The sequence below is a fragment of the Xylocopa sonorina genome, chromosome 5 (genome assembly GCF_050948175.1).
Source record: "Xylocopa sonorina isolate GNS202 chromosome 5, iyXylSono1_principal, whole genome shotgun sequence".
NCBI classification, from domain to species: domain Eukaryota; kingdom Metazoa; phylum Arthropoda; class Insecta; order Hymenoptera; family Apidae; genus Xylocopa; species Xylocopa sonorina.
In genome coordinates this window covers 10,402,275-10,422,522 of record NC_135197.1, presented here as the reverse complement: position 1 = coordinate 10,422,522, position 20,248 = coordinate 10,402,275, and the positions used below count along the sequence as shown (strand labels likewise).

General features: G+C 48.5%; 2 protein-coding genes and 1 long non-coding RNA gene across 17 annotated transcripts in view; 1 reads left to right on the top strand and 2 right to left on the bottom strand.

Annotated features, from left to right (window-relative positions):
• Window positions 1-9,679: 9,679 nt before the first annotated feature.
• Window positions 9,680-12,492, bottom strand: LOC143423499 (synaptic vesicle glycoprotein 2B). 2 transcript variants are annotated; one of them, XM_076894875.1, is made up of 11 exons: window positions 12,405-12,492; window positions 12,099-12,317; window positions 11,833-11,995; window positions 11,630-11,751; window positions 11,327-11,571; window positions 11,072-11,214; window positions 10,511-10,685; window positions 10,327-10,441; window positions 10,097-10,256; window positions 9,902-10,029; window positions 9,680-9,830 (listed from the first exon to the last, which is right to left on the bottom strand). In XM_076894875.1, exons 1-11 carry the CDS (start codon window positions 12,475-12,477, stop codon window positions 9,736-9,738), a joined length of 1,638 nt encoding a protein of 545 aa, XP_076750990.1. In that variant the 5' UTR covers window positions 12,478-12,492; the 3' UTR covers window positions 9,680-9,735. The 2 variants fall into 2 exon arrangements, with proteins under 2 accessions (XP_076750990.1, XP_076750991.1); XM_076894876.1 differs by having other exon boundaries at window positions 9,707-9,789.
• A 1,727-nt stretch (window positions 12,493-14,219) lies between these two features.
• On the bottom strand, window positions 14,220-16,165 carry LOC143423732 (uncharacterized). The gene is made up of 2 exons (XR_013101852.1): window positions 16,016-16,165; window positions 14,220-14,383 (listed from the first exon to the last, which is right to left on the bottom strand). It is a non-coding gene; the product is annotated as an uncharacterized LOC143423732 (long non-coding RNA).
• Window positions 16,166-17,202: 1,037 nt separating this feature from the next.
• Pip5k59b (Phosphatidylinositol 4-phosphate 5-kinase 59B) overlaps window positions 17,203-20,248 on the top strand; it is a 32,430-nt gene continuing 29,384 nt past the window's right edge. For 13 of the 14 annotated variants that reach the window (XR_013101884.1, XM_076895972.1, XM_076895966.1 and 10 more), the window contains exons 1-2: window positions 17,203-17,485; window positions 18,532-18,566. Coding sequence is in view for 13 of the 14 variants with exons in the window: in XM_076895972.1 (XP_076752087.1) it covers window positions 17,374-17,485; window positions 18,532-18,566 (147 nt within the window). In the remaining variant the exon portion in view is untranslated. The remainder of the gene's footprint in view (window positions 17,486-18,531; window positions 18,567-20,248) is intronic. The other variant, XM_076895975.1, reaches the window with a different exon arrangement.

Below are 20,248 nucleotides of genomic sequence, written 5' to 3'. Positions count from 1 at the left end.
CTTCATTTAGGACAAGGCTAGCCTCAAGGAAATCGGCTACGTAAAAAGCATTCTCTTGTAACTTTTGACCACGAATGCAGTCCATTCGCGAAGAAAAATAATCGTTCGCTCTGAGAAACCGCTCGCTTATGTTAATCGCGTTCTTCCAGCTAAGTGCCTTCCTGTCGCACGAGATACTTCTTTTCCGTTTGTGTAATTCGAAAGCACGGGCACAAAGCGGCCGTATCCCGTAAAGGAATTATGATGTCATCCAGCGGGTCGTCGGGTCTAAGGTCTTCGACACGCGCGCGTGACGGACGTCGAGGATCGTCTCGTCCCCGTACCGCGACGAAGCGTCACGTTACCACTAATTGATTATGCTTCTCCATCACTGCTTTTCCGACAAGCCTGTTAACGAAATCAATTGCAACGAATTGTGATTAAAAACTCCAAGATAAGTTCTCAAGTATCCGAAGTATTTCACGACGAAAAAACAGGGTGCGTCGCCCATTGAATCGTCGAGGGTCGAAGGTGTTCGACGCGCGTGTTCTTCGATTAACCCCCTCTGGACTATCGACGGAAGCGATCGAATTGGTAGTCGCTTCTAACAATCGCGCTTGTACTCTTTCTGTGTTCACAACGTGGCGCGATTCGATGCTCTGAAGAATGTATTGCGATTGACGTTCAAATTTGAATAGCAATAAAATATTTTTAACGCGTCTCTAGAACGACGATTCCAAGAGAATACTCGGATGTCGTTAAGCGAGTGAGTTTGCTGCGAAATTGTTGTTCGCGAATCAGCGATGTAATTGAAGAGAATGATTTCACCGTTCAAAGGGGTTAATAAATCTCTGTTTAGAGTATAGCGGATTTCAGCGTGCACGTAGATGAAACTACGACGGCTGTTGGCCGAAAATAACAGCTGTTACGTCCCTATTAGAGTCGTTCAGCGAGAAGGAAGGCGGAGGTGTATTATGACGACGATAAAAGAGTCAAGTTTACAAGAGGCGCTTTTGAGCGAGCATTAGCGGACAAAGGAGTCCTTTCGCGATCCGTTCGAAGCGTTCCGAAACGAACGCGTGTGGAAATGGTTGTCGGTAATTAAAAATTTAATTCGTACGGTTGACGTTCGCGTTAACGAGACGAGACACTCGATAACCTTGGACCAATTATCGTGCACGCGAATTATTTCGCGAACGCCGCCGGTCTCGCGTTTCGCCACCCATGGTCAGCGTGCGAAAAGCGCGTGGAATGTTTCCCGCACGCTCGAAATCTCAGCGAAACGAGACGATGGGATTCTCGAGATTCCAAGAATGGCTCGATCGTAAAGACTGCCAGATATTAAAGTGAAGTAAGCGGTTGAACTAGTCGCCGGGCGACAATTAACCCGCGCGTTCGCTCTATCTGAATCTAGCGAGCCAGCGAACTGGACGAAGCTCTCTCGAAACTGGTAGAACGTTTCTGTCTTCTCACGGTTGTATTCCGTGCAATCGGCATCTCGTCTAACAGAGCCAGAAAGGCGAGGCGACGTGACGAACGAAGAAGATCGACGGTTTCATCTGCTCCACTGTTGCGTTCTGAATTTGAAAATACTGAGAAATACCGGGGTCGTAAGGAGAGGTGCATCCGAGGAACTGGAAGAAAAGGAACGAGACGTGTCTACGTATATATAGTCTAAGAATGCAAATAGAGGAGTCGAAAATATGATCGAACAGAATGGTTGGTAGCGTAATAAAATTACAGCAGAATGTTCAGTATTCGAAGGCCCGTTATTCCAATAGCATATTTTCTACTGGAACACTATACATAAATATGTATCGCTGGGTTTGCTTCCTTCTCTCTTTTTCGTTTCAATAATAAACGCCACGTTTAACGGCTCCTCCTCGCGTTGCTCCGATTTCGAGGCTGGCCACTTATTGCTCGTTGCTTTCTCCTTCGTATGCTCGGTTTCTGCATCCAGCCACCCGACGTACCCGCCCGTGTTAAACGCTCACCACTCCCGTCGTCGTTGATATTTGGTTAACTGTACAGGAAGCGTGAACACGAGCGATTCCCTAATTGCTTCGAGCGGCTTGGTCTAGCGTGTTTTCTCCTTTTCTTTTTCTCTTCGCCCTTCCTCTTTCTTTTTTTTTCTTCCTATTCAAAGACGAGAGAGAAAAAGAGAGAGAGAGAGAGAGAGAGGGACGAGCTGGTCGTCGCGACGCGATTTACTTAATTACGGTGAATACCGTTAACACCGTCGGTACCGTTCCGTCAACTTTCAATGTCGAGCGGACCGCGTGTCCTACCCTCGCGAAATTTACGAGGCGCGCTTAGAATTTCCGTGCCCGCTCCCACTTTGTCCTGTCCCAGAACCGGAGATGCCTGGAAACGGGTACAGTTATACCCGTAAGAGATTTAAGTATCTCTAACTATCTCCGCTCGGGTACAAAAGAGATCGTCGCGAATGAAAAGAAACCGAAGGAGGAGAAGGGAAGGATTTCGAGTGCCCCGTGTCCTCGACTTCGACGCGACTTTTGCGCGCTCCTGTATGAAACCGCCTGGGAATGGAAGCTGGGCAGCCTTAATCCGGCTATCTCGACAACGTAACGCGGTATAAAGATCGTGTTCAAGACGTGGACGCGATAATTTCAGCAGATAGAACGAAACGACGACAGTGGTATTGCAGCGGCGCGCTCGTTCGCCAAGACGTTTCCTTGGCGGAAACGCAAGGGCGCCGGCGAAATCGCGGCGGCGCGCAAACGCATCAATCCCTCGTCTGCTCTCGTCGCGATTGCGGATCCAGCAACGATCGTAGAATTTAAAACGCTGGCAAGAAATGCTTCTCGCATCGTAGAGATTTCGATCCAGGCGTGTAAATTACCTGCGAGCGTACCCTGAGCGTACTAAGTATCATTCAAATCGCGTGAACCCATTCTTAAAGCGACTCTGCACTCCGAGATCCATCGCAAGACCTCGACCGTTAAACAGGTTAATTACCCAACCGACGATCGGCTCTAGCTTCAGGCGGTTACCGCGAAATGTTTCTCGACCCCCCAGTAAATCCAGGGATCACTCGTTCCTGGAAATGTAATTACACCGAGGAACACCTCGATGCTCGCGGCAGATAGCGTGGAGCTGGGATCGCGAAGCAGAAAGGAACCGATAAAGAAATCGATGGACTCCCAGAGAAAATTTAATGCCACCTCGACACGGAAGTCCCCTCGCGTTGATCGCGATTTTCCATCGGGACGTGAACGTCGACCGCGATTATCGCGATGTGGCTTATTGTGCCCTTTGAAATTCATCCTCCGCGCGACTCGTCCATGGCGAACGCGAAGAGGGATGCGACAGCACGAGCCGCGCCGCGGCGCGTTCGATTCAGCAAAGGGAACCAGAACGATCGTCCGCCTGCGATTCCTGGCGAACGCGCGGCCTGTTAATTACCACGGACGTCTATCAGACTTAACTAGAAACGACGCGACCATTCATCAGGCGACGCGCTGCCAGTGGACCCGGTCTCGATCGAATCGAGCAAAAACAGTCGATAGCTAGCTGCACGAAGTGGAAGGACGATACCAATGGAGGGGAAGCCGTTCCCGCGGAGATAAAACGAAAGTGTATAAACGCAGCGATACGTAATCGTTACTTTAACTTGTTATATCTAGCAATTAATTACGATTCTGATTAAATTGTTTAACGCCAAGAGTTCCTCTGATTCTGGACCATCGACATCCGCTATCGACTAACGATTTTATATCCACTTGAAGGCGCTACGTATCCTCGATAAGAGAACCGTAAGAACCGATAGAAAAAGGAGCGTCAGACGCCCGACCTGGAATGACGAGATAATCGTTTTTGGTTCGCACTGGCGGTATAAATTTCGCGTCGACACGGATTCCATCGCGTGGCATTCGACGACAAGTCCCACGAAGCATTCAATTGGACACGCCCGTCCTCGCCGCGCTATCTTCATTGCTCGCGAGTTGCAACACAGCGAAAGGATCCGTCCCGCTGTTGACCCAGGCCAGACTGTTCCGAACGGTTGATTAACGAACGCGATTATGCAAACCAGATCGATATCTCCGGCTCGCTGGACCGAATTTATCTCGATGTCGCATCTGGACGCGAATCTCTCGGCGCCACGTTCTGATAACCAAGGACGCTCTGTTCTCTATCGAACAAAAGTGAATCGAATTTTCGTAATTTATTACCCTTCCACTGGAGATGTACGGGTTACTTTCGAGACTTTTACGCTGGCTGATTAATTCTTAGCTCGATGAGCCTACGGGGAATGGAACGCACGAGAATGGTCATTGTAGATACGTGGTAGGTGGGTTTATGCCGTCTGCAAAGTTAGGGTCATACAATATACATTACGGTGAAACGAACCGGTATCTTGTATAGGATAATCGCGAGGTTGCATCGGGGGATGAATGTTACGAACCGAAGGAGATTAACGAAGCACTTATACGCTCGATAACGAGCAGACTTGGAACGATCGGCGAATCGAACACGCGTTAACCTCGGCAGTGATATCTTTCACGGAGCGCTAGATGAACTTGCTCTATCGGAGGTCTTTCGGTTCAGTGATCTCTTTGTCTTCGCGGTCTTCGATCTTGACAACGGTTACACGATCGAAGCGCTGCGATTGTTTAAAGAAATCTCATTATTCCGCTTCCCTTATCGTGCTTCCTTGCGCGAACCAACTATTTCTCGATTACGAATCAATTTCTCTTATCGAAAATAAATCGTTTCCTCGTGAATTTTCTGTTCTGATTGAAAGCTGGGAAGTTGCATGAAAGCAATTAGCGATTCCTCGTGATAAAAACCGTGGGAGGCCGTTCACGTCGAACAATGACGGGATCGGAATTGAATTATTCTCATTTCTTGCCACGGTGACGACGCGAGGAGGAGGACCGCGGATTGACTCGCTTCAGAGGGGTGACAGACCCTCTGGCGAGCCACTCGGCTGGCCGTCGGTGGTCCTCGAGGACTTCTCGTTCAGGCTGCCTCGTCATTGTCAACGGAACGACCGAGAATCTCGATAACCTCCCACCGATCGTGACACTAGTCTCTGCCCTCGAGAATCAAGAATAACCATCCTACATACGCGTTTATAGAAGACATTTCGAGTGACCCAAAAGATGAGAATACTTGGTCGTATCGATTGCGTCTCGCTTGTTATTTTCGTGCCAAACGAAACGAGCGCCTCTCGCTGGGATAAAGTTGCTGAAACGAAAGAGACGGGGCGGTATTCATGGTGGATTGCCAGAAAAAACGAGAGGGGACGAGGTCGACCGAGAGAGAGTAAACAAGAAGAATCCAGGCGGTTTTCGATTTCGCTGACTCCGCCGGAAGTGGTCTTCTCCGTGCTGGAATTAGATTCGACATGGTACGCTCGTAATCATCGAACAGCCTTTTCAACCCTTAACTCTTATGAAAAAAAAAACACTGTACATCGCAGTGTGCGACGATAAGTAAACCATAATTGCATAAACCAAATGCAAAGTGAACGCGTTCGCAATCTCGACGGCAGGATCTCGGAAGCTAAGCGAGGAAAGTCGAGCGGGTGGAAAGAAACGACCGGGTGAGAAGTAACGTGGACGAGGAACGAAAGGAACAAGCAGGAACCACGAAAGACAAGGATCAGCGGTTGAAGTCGGGTTTCGCGAGGGAAGAGACGAGGGGGGCAACGGAATAGGAGGAACAACGGTACGACGGCGAACGAGGAAGCCGTGTCGGCGGCCGCAGGAAGGGGATGCAGAGGGAGAGAGAATTGAAGAAGAACGGTAAGGAGCGAGGAGTCGCACGGTGTTCCATAGCCATAGCGGATCCGTCGTAGCGGTAGATACTTTCAGGATAATACTCTCATTTACATAGGCAGGCGCATAAATGAAAAGCAATGGGATGCATATGCGGTGCGCGCATAGGCCAGCACCAGTTAATATATCTGGGTAAGTGGATGCAGGCCCGTTCGAGAGGCTGGCCGCGTTTACCGCGATCATTTTCGATATCACGTGGATCGACTGTGTTAATATCGCGTTCCTTTAATAGATCTGCGCGAATAATTGCCTACAATGGACCACCCGGCATCGCCCTCCTCGCTTGATAACCGCATGGCTATTAATATCGCCGAGCATGGTAATCACTGCGCTCTTCAACGTTTTTACTTTCCCCGATGTTTGCAACAGTGCACACCGTCGCTCGTATTTCTTGTCGCGCTATTTAAAGCGTATTAAGTCGTGAATTTCCTCGTTAAGCCTCGACGTTCGTTAAGTAAGACGGACGGCTATGGAAGAAAGTTACGCGCGCTGTTAATCGATTCGAAAAGAGGATGAGCCTCGTCTGCGTGATGGTTCTCTTCCAGCTTTCGTTTAACAAAAGTTTCCTTCCTCCTTCCCATAACAAAAAAATTTTCCGTAACAAGAACAATTGCAATCGGTAATTTGCATAAATGCAATCGATTAATTCGCGGTAACTACAGCCGAGATCGAGCCGCGGCTCTCGATTGAGGAAGCGCTCGAGCTTATCGAGCGCGCGATTAGCTACTCGACAGCGTGTCGCTTGCCACTTGTGACTTCTGATTGCGATTAGGATTCGATACGTTCGTTTTCTACTTGTACCCAGCTTGAAGGAAGTCGCGTGTTACATTCTCGTTGTTGTCTTCCTTTTCATTTCGTCTCTCGTGGAAGAATAGCAGATAATTAAACGCGGCCAGAATGCTTCTTTCAATCAAACACGATTAGAGAGAAAGATAGGGAGAAAAAGAGAGAGGCCACGGTTAACGTCCACGTCGTTAGAACGGAAAAGCGATAGCTGTCGACGAGTCTTGGAATGCATTTTCGAGCGCAGCAACTGTGAACGGGCAAACATCCGGCCGATGGACTGTCCGACGACGGCTGGGACGATGATACGCCTCTTTCGATTTTCTGCAGAGCCACTCCGGACACGGTGAAACTGATTTCGAACGCTTCTATGGTCGACCTGGATGTCTATTAACACCGTGGCAAATCTTGATTATCCTGAGAAAGTTGCAATCCACCGGTGCACCGCTATCGATTATTTCTTTCACGATCGTAAAGTCTTCCGCGACTCTGTTGCCGGTGTTAGATCATTTTCAACTCAGTCATACTCTCGCTTTCCTTCTTTAAAATACTCTCTTCGAGAGGTGTTAATAAATAGATATACTTTTCGTTCGAACGAGAAGAAAAAGTTATTAGCTCCAAAATCGTAGGGAAACCATGGTAATTCCATCAACGAATGAAATTCGCATCGAGTCCCATCGCGACAACGGCGGCACGATGAATTGAAGGGTAAAACGCGGTGCTTCAACACGGTCGTTTGGTCGGCGAACGGTCGTTTTACACCTTCCCTGTCGCTTCCCGGAGACACTCTCAGCTTCTTGCCACGAGGATGCTTCCTCCTACCGCTTCAACGAGAAACTACCCAGTTCTTTCCGTGCCATTTCCACGAAACGACGCGTGGAAGCAACAGCATAAATAAAACGTTCGTTGTTGTAGCAACAAATTATTTTTACACGAACGTCGTCCTCCCACGACTCGAGGCGAACGTGGTGCCCAACGGTTCCGCTGGAGATCACGGTTTTCACCTGCAGCCTCTATGGAGGAAATATGCAGGAAGAGACGTAACGGATACACGGATGATCCGGGAATTTTGCGGGAAGAGTTAACAGTATCGGGGCGATTACGATGCGACTGACTGCCAGTGGCCGTACCCACGCCGCCCGTTTTATTCCTCTGCGGGGAAAGAACGATCGAGCGAATAGCGACCGTGAAATCGCGATACGACGTCTCCGTGCTCGCGAAGAATGATTAGAGCGAACCGTGGACCCACAGACAGGATCGCTCTCACGAGACAGACGTTCTTTTACCTCCACCGGCATGTTTCTCGCGTCTACGTTGGTCCCTGTGTCGAATCGGTGGTCGAATCGATATTTTGCACGATCGCTCGATTCTCGATGATTGTGTCGACAGAACGAATCGAAGGAACGAGTCATAGCGCAGCTTCGAAGATCGTTGAAGTAAGTTCAAGAATACAGGGGCGGTGCGAAAACACGCATACTTTGCACGCTTCTCTCGAGCAATTTATTTGGAATGCCATCTCAGGCGCCACCTTGGATGCTCGTTGCCGTGGAACATCAAAGAAACGCAAAACGTACGCGAGTCGACCATCCTCCGGATGCTCCCGTTCTTCGCGACGGTCCTCCGCGACGCGTTGCAGAGTCCCGCGTGCGTGTTACTTTTGGATAAAGAAAGTAAAGCACACGGTTAGAGGAAACGTATGACTATGCACGTCCGAGTTCTCCGAGGGCATTGTATTTTATTTCTGGGACACTATTGAGAACCCAACCGCGACCCCAAGAATGCGGCGTTTTCTCGAGCGAGTTGAGCTAAATCTCTTTTTCGCCGAGCGTCGTGCCCCTCGCTGACGTGTTCCGTTAATTGAATCAAGTGCTCGTCGTAATATATAGATCGTAACTGTAATTTGTTCATTGTACGCACAGATATAAAGGGGACTTAATTATGTAAGTAAGCGGGCAAGATGAAACTTTCCAACAGTCCATCCGATCGAACTGATAACGCGTTTCACACTGAATAAGACAAATCGCTCCGAGCGACCGTGACCCCAGACAGTCTAAATTAACATTAAGAAAACACAAGATAATAGTTTCTTATAATTAATACTTACACGCGAACGATCGATATCAACGTCACATATGTACGTCTGACGTGTCCATTCTATCACACCTCGAGCGTCGCGCATAGATATACAACACACGATTACGAGCAAGTTAAAAATCGATGTGCCACACATGAGATTTGGCATAATGCGATCAACTCGTGCGTCAGTTGCATGTAACGTTAGCACACAGGAAGCTAATCGAAACCAATGATAAAAATAAACAGCTCGGTCGCGGACAAGCGCGCCAAACGGTCGAACATCGGGGCAGCAAATTGCACGAAGAAAAATTCGAAGAAAGATGAGAACTTTTCCAGCCACGCGTAATTACTCGATCAGCATAGCTGGCGAAGGTGTCGAGATCCCGGGCGCGCGATAAAGCCACGTCCACACGAAACGCGAACGGAGCGCGGCGGTACGCGCTGGGGATCGAGAAGAACGAGCATGTGGGTGAAGGCTGCGGCGGAGGGCTCTCCAGGATGTGTCGAAAGTGAAACCCAAGGCCCCGGTGGGTGGCTTCGTGTTCGCAGCGGGCCGAGGAACGGCTCGTTCGTCCTCGACGCGCTCGATCATCGTTTTAAATCGCGATCGATCCGCCTCCGCCGGCTGAAAATGTGACCGTGAAGAGTGTCCGACTGGAAACATCCACCTGTCCATTGTGTAACGCCGCAGCGGCCGTTCTGCGTGCTTTCTTGCTTCGATGAGCCTCCACTCTCCTATTATTCGAACGATTCGCTTGTTTCGGTTTGCCGATGGTCTCTGTTGCGCGAAATGAATGAAACGCGAACGCTCCCCGCTGCCCGTTTCGATTATGCTGAAACGGCTCAAGGATAAGCATCGTTCCTCGGCTTTACGTCGGTGAAACAAAGTCTGCAGGCTTCGCGGCTAGAATACGCTGTACATTTGGCCATTGGCTAACTTCTTCGAGTATCGCCTCGTATCGTATAACGCATTCGAGTATGAATTTACTTCATCCGGCGATACCTTGACCCTTGCTGCTGTTTACCGCTTCCCATGGCCCAGTTCCTTAGTCAGCGATCGCGCTCGAGTCCGAACTCTGGGCGTGGACGGAAGTTAGATTGATTCCGCGGACGCTTGCGCAACGAGGCTCTTCTTACTTTCGGTCTTCTTCTTGGACGACGGGACGAAACACGTTAGAACGATGCAGACTGCAAACGGGGAAGTGTTATAGCGTTTTGATAAAGGGGATCGTTGGACCGAGGCTGAGGGAGAGACTTACGTAAGAGGAAACACGCCAACTGGATCATCGATGCCAAGCATCCTTGGGCCAGCACTACTGGGAAGAGAAGGTTTCCAGTGATCGTCCCGATTCGACCGACCGTCATTACCAGGCTCACCGCGATCGCCCTAAATTCGAAAGGGAATCCATTCGACTGTCTGCGCTGGAAAACTTGAGGTGTTTTCACCGTTTTACCTTAGAGAAGTCGGGAACAACATCACGGTCACGCCGACGATGATATTTAGAGTGGTGTTCGTTAATCCGACGAACAAACTGGTGAGGAACAACGTTACCATCGTGCTGGTAGACCAGTACATGGAGATCAAGGATGTGACCGCCACGATGTAACAAATATCTGCAATCGCGTATCAACGATAACATTATTGAACCGATCGTGTGATAAGATTCAGTTTAGAAACGCTTACGTAGCAAGATCTTGTGACGCAGGATGTACTGCGCGAAACTAGCCGTCAAAAGGAGTATAGCGCCGAAAAGGGACACGATGATGGTGGTCATGTAGACGGATTCGTTGACGACGACCTAAAAAATGCGAGCGATATCGTGCGTTCACGAAAGTGGGAGGGTTAAGGGTGAAAGAGGTCGCCTCACGTTTGTGCAGGTCACGTTCCCCGCGACGTTGGCGTAAGTTCTGTCCGCGGCGGACGAGAGATCCAAGATTTCGCAAAACGTCGGCTCGTATCCCGCTGTCAGATTGTGGCTCGTTCGATCGAAATTGTCCAGTATCGCGAAAAGCTGCGGCTGCCATAAGCGAATCGTATGCGCTCTGCGAAACGAACGGTGTAAAAAGAACGCGCACGATTCCCGTTTCCGCTTTCTTCTGAGATCTTAGTCACTGACGTTTCGCAAACCAAGCTGCGAGTCCATTCAACGTCGTATCAGCTTCTCGATAAACGTCACGTCACGAATTTCTTTATTTCGCTCTTAGAACGAGTAGAACAACGCGAGGTATTTCTAGATACAGCGGGAGCTTCGTCGCAACTGTCACGTTACGACGAGACGACAACCTTCGAATTTTATTCTAACTCGTTTTTAATAGCATCCTATTTGTGAGGTCTCGTGCGCGACACAATTATCGATCGGGAGTAATTGTGTCTACGTTAACGGTGATATAATCTTAATTTAGAGTGGGCTATAAAAAGGAACACTCACGCGTACATCGACCCAAATTGCATGGCAGTGACCAGAAGCAATCGAGGTAAGTGTGGGTTAAAGAAAATCGCTTTTTTCTCTATCATTCCGTCCTGGTCCACGTTACTCGAGCCCTTCTTGGAATTGTTCGCCAAGTGTAGCACCTTGAACAAAAATCGTCCCGACACCGTCCCGATCGTTCTTCGAATCTACGCTATCGTTGCAATCGCGTAAAAATCCGACAAGCTATCCAAATCGGTGTTTCGAACTCAGTACCGGATATTCCTCCGCCGGTTTACCCGTGTTCATTCTGTAAACCGTCCTGAAAACTTCCAACGCGTCCTCCATACGACCCTGCGACATGAGGAACTTGGGACTCTCCGGAAACAGGAAGAGGCAAACGGCACCGATCAGCATTGGCAAGCCACAGGCGGAGAGAAACATGCGCCAGGAATTGTAGACGAAAGCACCGTCCCAAAGGACGATGGACCATCCTTGCGGAATAATGATCCACGAGAGCACTAAAAGACAGAGCAATGAAACGTAGCGAACGACAGTTCTAACAGAACACCGTCGCACCTGCTGTTACAATGTTCCCGGACGTGACGAAAAATCCGAGCACCAGTGCGATCCTCCCTCTCCCTTTGATTCCGAAGAATTCGGAAGCGTAGGCTACGATGGAGGCGTGAGGGCCGCTCACCCTGCGGAACGATCGTTCTAAGTGATTGTGATTGGTGATCAAACGATTGAAGAATTATTAGACGCCTGTTTGGTAGACCCACATGAAGCCGCTGAGGTATTTAAAGAACACGAGGGTCCAGAAATTCTGCGAGAAACCCGCGAGCACGTTGCAAATACCATCGGCTAGGTAGCCGTAGAGGAAAACTGCCCTTCTACCTCTGACGTCGGCGATATAACCCCATATGTAACCGCTGGAAACCATTCCTGAAATAGTCGACGGAATTACTGGCGACCACGGAAATGCAATGCGCAGCGAGTTCAGAATTAGAGTTGCTTTAAAATGAGAGTAACTGGCGAGTGTACAGACCCAGATATACGATGGCATTCAGGAAACCTTTCTGGAAAAAGGTCATTCGTAGATCACATTCCGCAGAGGGTAAAATGATTGCCACACTGGAAGTGTCGATACTAGTTGCCCACGATACGGGAAAAATCGCCAGGAGAAGAAGGTACTGAAATTTTCCACAGCCAGCAGCCGCCATGGCTGTCTCGAAGTCTGCCGAGTTCTTCTTCTTGTTCTCCATATCTGTCCAAAATAGTTTAGACGATGTTGGTTAGTGAAACCTGCAGATTAAAAAGATCGCTGTTTTTTTTGCAACACAAACAGACTCACTGGATTCGCGTTTGATAGCTTCGACGTCTCCGTCTGGGACACTGACTGTGCTAATCTTGTGATTATGTGACATCTCGCGGAATGTCGCAATTTTATACACTCTCTAAGCGAGCGTTTGCACCGTGGAATCTTCTTTCTATTACGAAGTTTTACGCCTTTCTCTAGTTAACACGGAACCGAAGTATTATATGCAGGGCTGAAACGATGACGAGTGAAAGGAATACGCGTACGATTGGTTGTAATTGAACAGTCACATCTTTAAAACACGCACATTTTTGGAACCAATTACATTTATTACAATCGCGTCATCCGACGAAGAGGAGGAGTAAGGCGACTCGAAACGAAACGAGATGGTACGACGTTCAACTGCTGAAGTTCGTATACAGATAGAGTACCACATGTGCCCCAAAGCAGCTTAATTAAACGATCTGACGAAACTCAGTTCGCTTTCATCGCGTCGACTGAGTTCTTGGCAAACAATTTTATCTGTTATGTAAACTAACATCAATAATTTATCATCGTCGACATCGAAAAAAATTTGATATTCCGCCTGGATTAATAGACTTGCAGATACCTAATGTTAACATAGAAAGCAATGCTAGCGATTTGAATTTTTTCATCGATAATCAAATGTACACTCGAGGCCATCTTTTGATCGTATTTTTTGAAAGTCATGCTATATTGCACGCGTGCACAAATTATTTCAGCATCACAGAACATTGTTTTCTACGCAATATGTGCATAGATACGATTACCGTGCTTTCTCTCGAATCTTGACGAGCGTCATTTCAAACACTTCCCTCGTGATTTCGCGAAACGTGACTGAGAATCAGGCTTACTATGGCTCGTGATACCATAAATCACTTCGCATACTATAACGCGAGTAACTGAAAACAATCCGGATAGATCGTCGCCACGTATGAAATGGGAATTGTGCGAAACCCCCGGTGGCTGTTAAATTATGCGCCGTGATCGAGGCGGACAGACGAGCAAACATTCTCAGAAATGGATTTCCTCGAACGGGAGAAGGCAAATGGAGACGGAAAACTGGAAAGACGTGCTCATCGCGGTAATTAGCAACGCAGTTGGTTAACTTCGCGTTAACGATCGACAAATTGGTGGTCATTCCCCTTAACTCGCGGCAGCTTATACGCTTCGCGTACTTTGACGGCAGCTTTTGTTCCTTTGTCTCGTGCCCGATACAGGAAATATCATGTCCACCCTGACCTTACATCTGTTAGATACCAACGAGTAGATTGCCCGTTGAAAACGATCGAACCTCCGCGGAAGTTAACGGCCATTGTTTCCGCTGTGGAGTCTCGAATCACTACGAGCAGGCGAGAAATACGTGGCATTCCATCGATCCGCTGAATTAGTAAAAAAATATCTATGCTTTTGTTTCCTTCGTTTACTGTAATAATTACTATGATGCATGGTATGTTTCTTCCTGTTCTTCAGATAGTAGATCTACATAATTACAGTCGAAAACGATACATCCCACTGGTATCTTACCAATGCACCGCGGACGAGACTACATCCTTCGTAATCCCTATGCAATTATCGCCAGCAAACATATTTAATCACCGAAAATCTGATAAGCGGCTAATGAAAACTTTCGCGTCCCCGTTACGGTAATCATCTACTCGACGAAATGCTTCCACCTAGCAAGCCTATTCCATTCGCAACGCAATTCTCAGTCTTCCTTCGATGTTTATTTAAAAAACCACTCGAAACGATACAATTAATCCAACAACTTGCTGGATCAGTTAAAAATCAGAGCCGTATCCTGGCATCCTCCTCCGTGTAACTCTCGATCGATCGCTCGCGTCGTAAGGTCGGAGTTCGCCTCAAGCCGTACCGGAAGACGGCGGTTCGCCGGACAAAAGCCGTCGTTGGTTCTCCCTCATCCGTTTAACGTTGTAATCGTGGCTGGCCTCCTTCGCCTGTCGATATTCCAACGAGCTCATGTACTCCGACACCTTGGTCGCGAAAACGGGGAAAAAGAGTTACAAGGTCAGACCGTATCGCAAGAACGCGAGGCTCGTTTCACCGGAGTAATTAAAATTTCCTGTTCTTTAAGACGCGAAGTCGTAATCGGCGTTGCGTGGCAGGTGGCCTGCTCGCTCGAACGATCCCCGGACGACGGGCGCGGAAACAAGCGGGAGAAGACTGCTCGTACACAGAGAAACGAGCACATACCTGCGTCGAGACGCGCGATCCTTTTACCGGACTAATTAAGGTCGCCGTTGATTGGCCCGCTTAAATATCGACGGCTAGTAATAATCAGAGCCGGCTGATCTCGTAACACCGGGCACGCGGCACGATACACGCGGCTCTGGTCGAGGCGGCAGGGAACACGTTCGATCGAGGGCACAGGAAACGCTAAGCGTTTCCTTCTATCTCTACTTTTTTTTCCCCTCCCGTTCCTTTTTCTATTCGCACGCACAAACCTGGTCACGTACCTATATCGTGGCCGATACGTACGTGCGCCACTATCATCGCGTGTTCCTCCTTGCTTTAATTCGCATACTCGCCACTTAGCCGCGGTAAGAAATCGTTTCTGTTATTCGACGGCAGGCGCGTTTGATTTCGATCTAATGTACGCGATCTTTCCGGCATCGGGGCTAGCGGGATCCGTAGCGGTAAAGGACGATTTAATATATAGGCAGAAATCGCCAGTCGCGGGATAATCGGTTTTTATACCGCGGAACTCGGCCAGGGATGTGGAGAACGACGATGCGCCGTGCCACAGCGATAACGAGATTAATTATGAACGCGATTATTCTGGTAATAAACGTCGAGAATGAATCGAGCTGTCGATTTTATTAGTACCAATGCGAGCGAGTAACTTCAGCGGTCCGCTTCGAGTACTTACACCAATCCAATCGTGGTTAATTATCTTAACGTGTAAAAAAATTTCTAGGACAACTTCAACACTTCCGTTTCGTGCCTCTAATAAATACCAAACCTGTGTTAAACTTGACTGAAAATACGATGTCTGGCGCGTGTTTGTTACGCGTGTAACGCGCGAAATATTATTAATCGCCGTACCTACAAATCGCCGTTCGAATACGTTACGACGCATCGCGTGATATAAACATCCGGTATCTAAACACGCATCAAAGATGCAACAACCGCTGGACCATGTTAGATTCAACGCGGACTCGAATCCGTGTAGAAGCACGTGGAACGAGGAAAAATGTCGGGGGAACACCGAACTCTTTAAGAAAGTATCATCCAACGGGATGATAATTAATTGTCCATTGGTCGCCATAAATCGGGCGCGTCTGGCCGCGCATTAAGCGGGACCTTTTATGTGAAACACTTTGCACGATCAATGCGCTCCCTAATGAGCGGACAGGACGCGATGAATTAATGACATCGAGGCGTCAGCGAGTCATTCCGATGGCACTGGTTGCCAACAATTAAATCGAACGATGATTCACAGCTTGGCTAAATCTGCGTGGCACGTTGTGTTATTGCGCTCTCCACGCGCTCGTTTTGTTTTCGAGTATTTAATGACTAGTCAGTTCCACGATCGTAGGAAGTGATTACATTGTGAATCGGCAAGAAGGTAATATTCTGCGATAGGAAATGGAACGAATAGTAACCTGTCTTTCGTAGTCTCTGTGGCCTCTGAGTATTCCGATCGAAATAATACCGATGACGCTCAGCAGGATTGTTCTCTGTATTTGAATCTTGTCGGGAGGCCACTTAAATTTAACCATGATACGACTGGAATATGTAAAAACCACACTCGATGAGCGTGTGTACTTTTTATTTACACAGATGCGGAGGATTCTTACTTCCGTAAGCATTGACGTATTCGATATTAGTGCGAACCAGTTTGAACGGTAAAACGGATATTAACGTTTTGTCAACTTCAAATTTACGCGTTCATCACGCTACCAAAACTTGAATCGAGATCAGCTTCGCGATCGACACTGTTTATCGCTGTGTTCAGTGCAACAAATTTAGAAGCACACGCGAATCTACAGATCGAGATACCATTTATTTTTACATGAATAACATCAGGTGGAAAAGGATAAAGCTAAGCGTGCCACGAATTACATGTCGCGTACAGTAACATTCATATATGTTAATTTTAATCTCGCACGTGACATAATTTTATCGCAATCCGCTCTATCGTTCAACACTGCGTGCACGGGTTCATTGATAAAGCATAGATAGAAACAGATTTACACCGTTACTTATGTAACGTTACATTTCGCAATTGATTCCCTATACTCGCTTTCATCCTTGTTCATGAGACAATTTCTATTTCAAGCCGGATACGGTCATCGAGTCATATTCACGACCTTCCGGTGAGACAGTTCCTCTTCAAACGAGCGATCTACCGTCGATAAACACACCGCAATAGAAACAACTTTATCACTTAACTCCACAGAAAAATCGTCAATTTACACGTTTTACATCGATCTCGACGTCCCCACTAGATTATCCAACGACCAATCACTAAATATATGTAAACTACTCGTGTATTAACTCGATCGAAACGATCGAAACGCGCGCAACACGTAAAGGGGGCGCCTCAGTGGGCGTCGCGGTTCCTAGCGCCGTCGTCAGATGGCGCGGAGCTCGTGGCAAGATGGCGTCCGGTCAATAGACGAATAGCAGGGAGGCCGGAGGCGCTCTCGAGGTTCGTGGGTGTTCTCAGCCCGGAGCTGGAGAGCCTTTGAGGCCGCGTATCACTGACATTATTTTTCTCCACCGTGGGTGAAAACGGTCCGCCACGCGCGAGTGTTGTAAACGAGAAAAATGTTCCGCGGCCTGGTGCGCGTTTGGTGCGCGTCCGCCTGAGCGTGCGGTGGTCTCGCGAGCTCGAAAGATGCTGTCGCGCGAAGCGACGACAAAGGAGGCGCCTTCGCGAAACTGTCAGGAAGATCGTGGTCGTCGTACGTGAGTCAGTGCGCGCTCGGCGGATCGAAAGGAGGCACGTACGTACAAAATGGCTTCGGGCGACAATGTGGATGTGATCGAGGTGGTCGAGACGAGCTTCGCGAACCCGGCACAGGCCTCTGAGGATCTTCTCAGAGCGGAGCAGTCCGCGGAGGAGGACAGTGAGTAAATCTTTACCTTCGCCTTAAGTCCTGCTCTTCGTTTCGCTCGAGTTCGTGTCACGACCCTAACCTATATCGGCGCAACGCGAGCTCGGACGCCTGTAAAACGGTAATCGTTCCTCGCGGTGTCGAGGCAATTTGCCCCGCGAGACGTGGACGGAAAGATAGGCGTGATCGATCGATTCCGCCCGATCGGATTTTCGTTTCGCTTCCGCATGCCCGCGCTACGTCCCGTCCTCTGTCCAATCGCGCGACTCTACGAGGCGTACGGTTCTTTCGGAGGTTACGCTGTGCTTAATCCGGTTCGTTATTTGACAGCTGATGGGTGTCACCCGTCGCGTCGTCTACGCTGAACGCTGAACCTCGTAAGAAGCGTACTCGAGGAAGCTTCTCTTCTTCGTCCCCTTCGATTCGTCCGCTTCTGTTTATCGGAGCATTCGCGGTCGCTGTAAAGATACGATTTTATTATGCTCGTCCTCGCACTCGCGCCGCGTCATCCGTCGCGACGACACCGAGATTCCACGAAAATAACCTCGGCCCCGAATGTGAACGAACCTTGGAAGAGTTTTAGCATCGCGGCGAAAGTTTCCACGCAGAAGGGAAAGACTGAATGGAGCGTCGCGGGGCCCTCGTACGAGGGCTGAAATTTCGTAGTAACGGTGGTAACGGTACCGAGGCTCGCATCGTGTCGTTTAAATAGCGAGTCGACATCGCGAATCCGGCGTGTGCGCGACTTTCGTTTTTGAACTCAGGTTAAACGCGTTCCACTTTCTCGGTTCTTTCCCGGAATAACACGCGATCGACTGCGCCGATCGTTTTAAACGTGCGATCCTTTCCGCTTTTTATCGCACGCGTGTGCACGACGACGCCACCGACGCACTCGTTTAAGAACGGGACTTTCGTTCGTTCGAGGCGAGCGTAACGCACACACGCGTATATGTACACATCATCGGTACGAATGCATCGCGGCGTGCCTCGTCGGTAGGCAATTGTTACGTGACCTTAATTTCGTGTTACAAACACGTTGTTTTTTTAATGTGTTACAGATAAATCGACGGGGGATAAGGTGACAGGACTTGACGTAAGTGAAACGTGCATGAAATTTTTCTTTCACGCACAGAGCGGGGGGGACTGGATACGAGCCGGTTCCTCGTGAAACGAGCTGCCTGTAGATATTAAATATTGACACTTGCACGCTTTGACTCGGTGCGCGTCAGACGAGAGAAAGAGATAACCGCTAAGCAAGCTTTTACGTAGGCACCGCTATCGAAATTCTCGAGGCAACGCGCCCGCGTATCGGCCTTCCGTCCCGCCGGCTCTGTATTTATTTATCTACTTAACGATTGTTAAATATATCGTTCCTATTTCCATGCCTCTAAAATGCAAATTAGTTTAGAAGGCTAAAAAAGAATACTGCGCGATATATAAATAATGCGATGCTCCACTCTGCTGTATCCTCGTCCGTTCGCATTTGAGATTTCAACGCCACCGTTCTATCATATTCGGTATCGTGGATGCATCTGAACGTTACATAAAACAAGCTGTTCGCGTAACGTGCACTTGATTTAAAAGGAAGAAAAAAAGGAGAACGAATCGTCTGCTGATAAGGGAGTAACGTTCTCAGACACGGAACTATACTTCACGGATGCAGGTGAACGTTACGTAAGGAAAATCCTGGTCTCCACGCTGTTTCCTGCACTTGCACACTTTTACCCCGCTCGAACGCGTCGTTTCGCTCGACGCGACGATTTTACCGTTCCTCCTGTGTCGTCTTCGATCGTTTAGTCAATAGAGTTTATCGGTTCCCTTCGATTTCTTATTTAACGCCCGTCGGAATAGTTTATTTTATCACCGTTCGATCCTTCAGCTGTGCGCTTGCCTTTTTCTCTGCAATAAAAGATATCGAAAGGAAATCACGACCACAGCTTCCTCGCGTACCGCTAGAAAAGTATCTTTCTCAGAAAAAGCTGCACTAAGTTGGAAAATTGAGTTCACCCATAAGAACCAAAATATTTACGATCTCTCCATAACCATAAATCCGATCGATCTACATCCGAGGGAACCAGTCAGCTAGATTCGTTCTATTTTCGCCTCGGACACGCGTTAATTGATCTATCGTCGATGTGTATCGCGAAGACGATCGAGATCGCGAGATATCGTTTTATCTGTTCGACCAATCAATCGTTCCTGTTATCCGCAATCTACGTCCGCCCCGGAATGCGTCGAGATTTTCTCGGAAAAACGCGCGCTGTATCATTACCGATAATTGAACCGGCGATTCGAATAGGCGGCGTCGCGAGTAACGATGCTCGAGCGCGGGTCGCGCCGAACGAGATGCATCGCGCCGCTGATCCCTAGAGACCCAGAATAGTTGTATAATTATTCACTCGAATGACGTACGCCCCCGTGTATTTGTTCTTCGGTGGCTGCTGCTGGTTCTTCACGGCTGGTGCGGATACGACGCTGTATCGAAACGGGATACTGGCTACCGGAGAAAGTGTTCGCCGCTGACACGTCGCGTTCAGTGACGCAAATGCTGAAAAAATAATTTTTCAACGTTACTCTTTGCTCTCTTCAGACTCGCCGCTACCAAAAAGTACATATCGCTGATTACGTGTGCATATTATTTAAAAAATTCGAAATTTCTTTAACTACGAGCGAACACGTGAAGTATCGTTCTGTGATCGATAGGATTTTTTCATTTCTGGAGCGCAATGGAGTGTAAGTGAATTTTGGAAGCCTCGCGCATCGAAGGATTGTCGA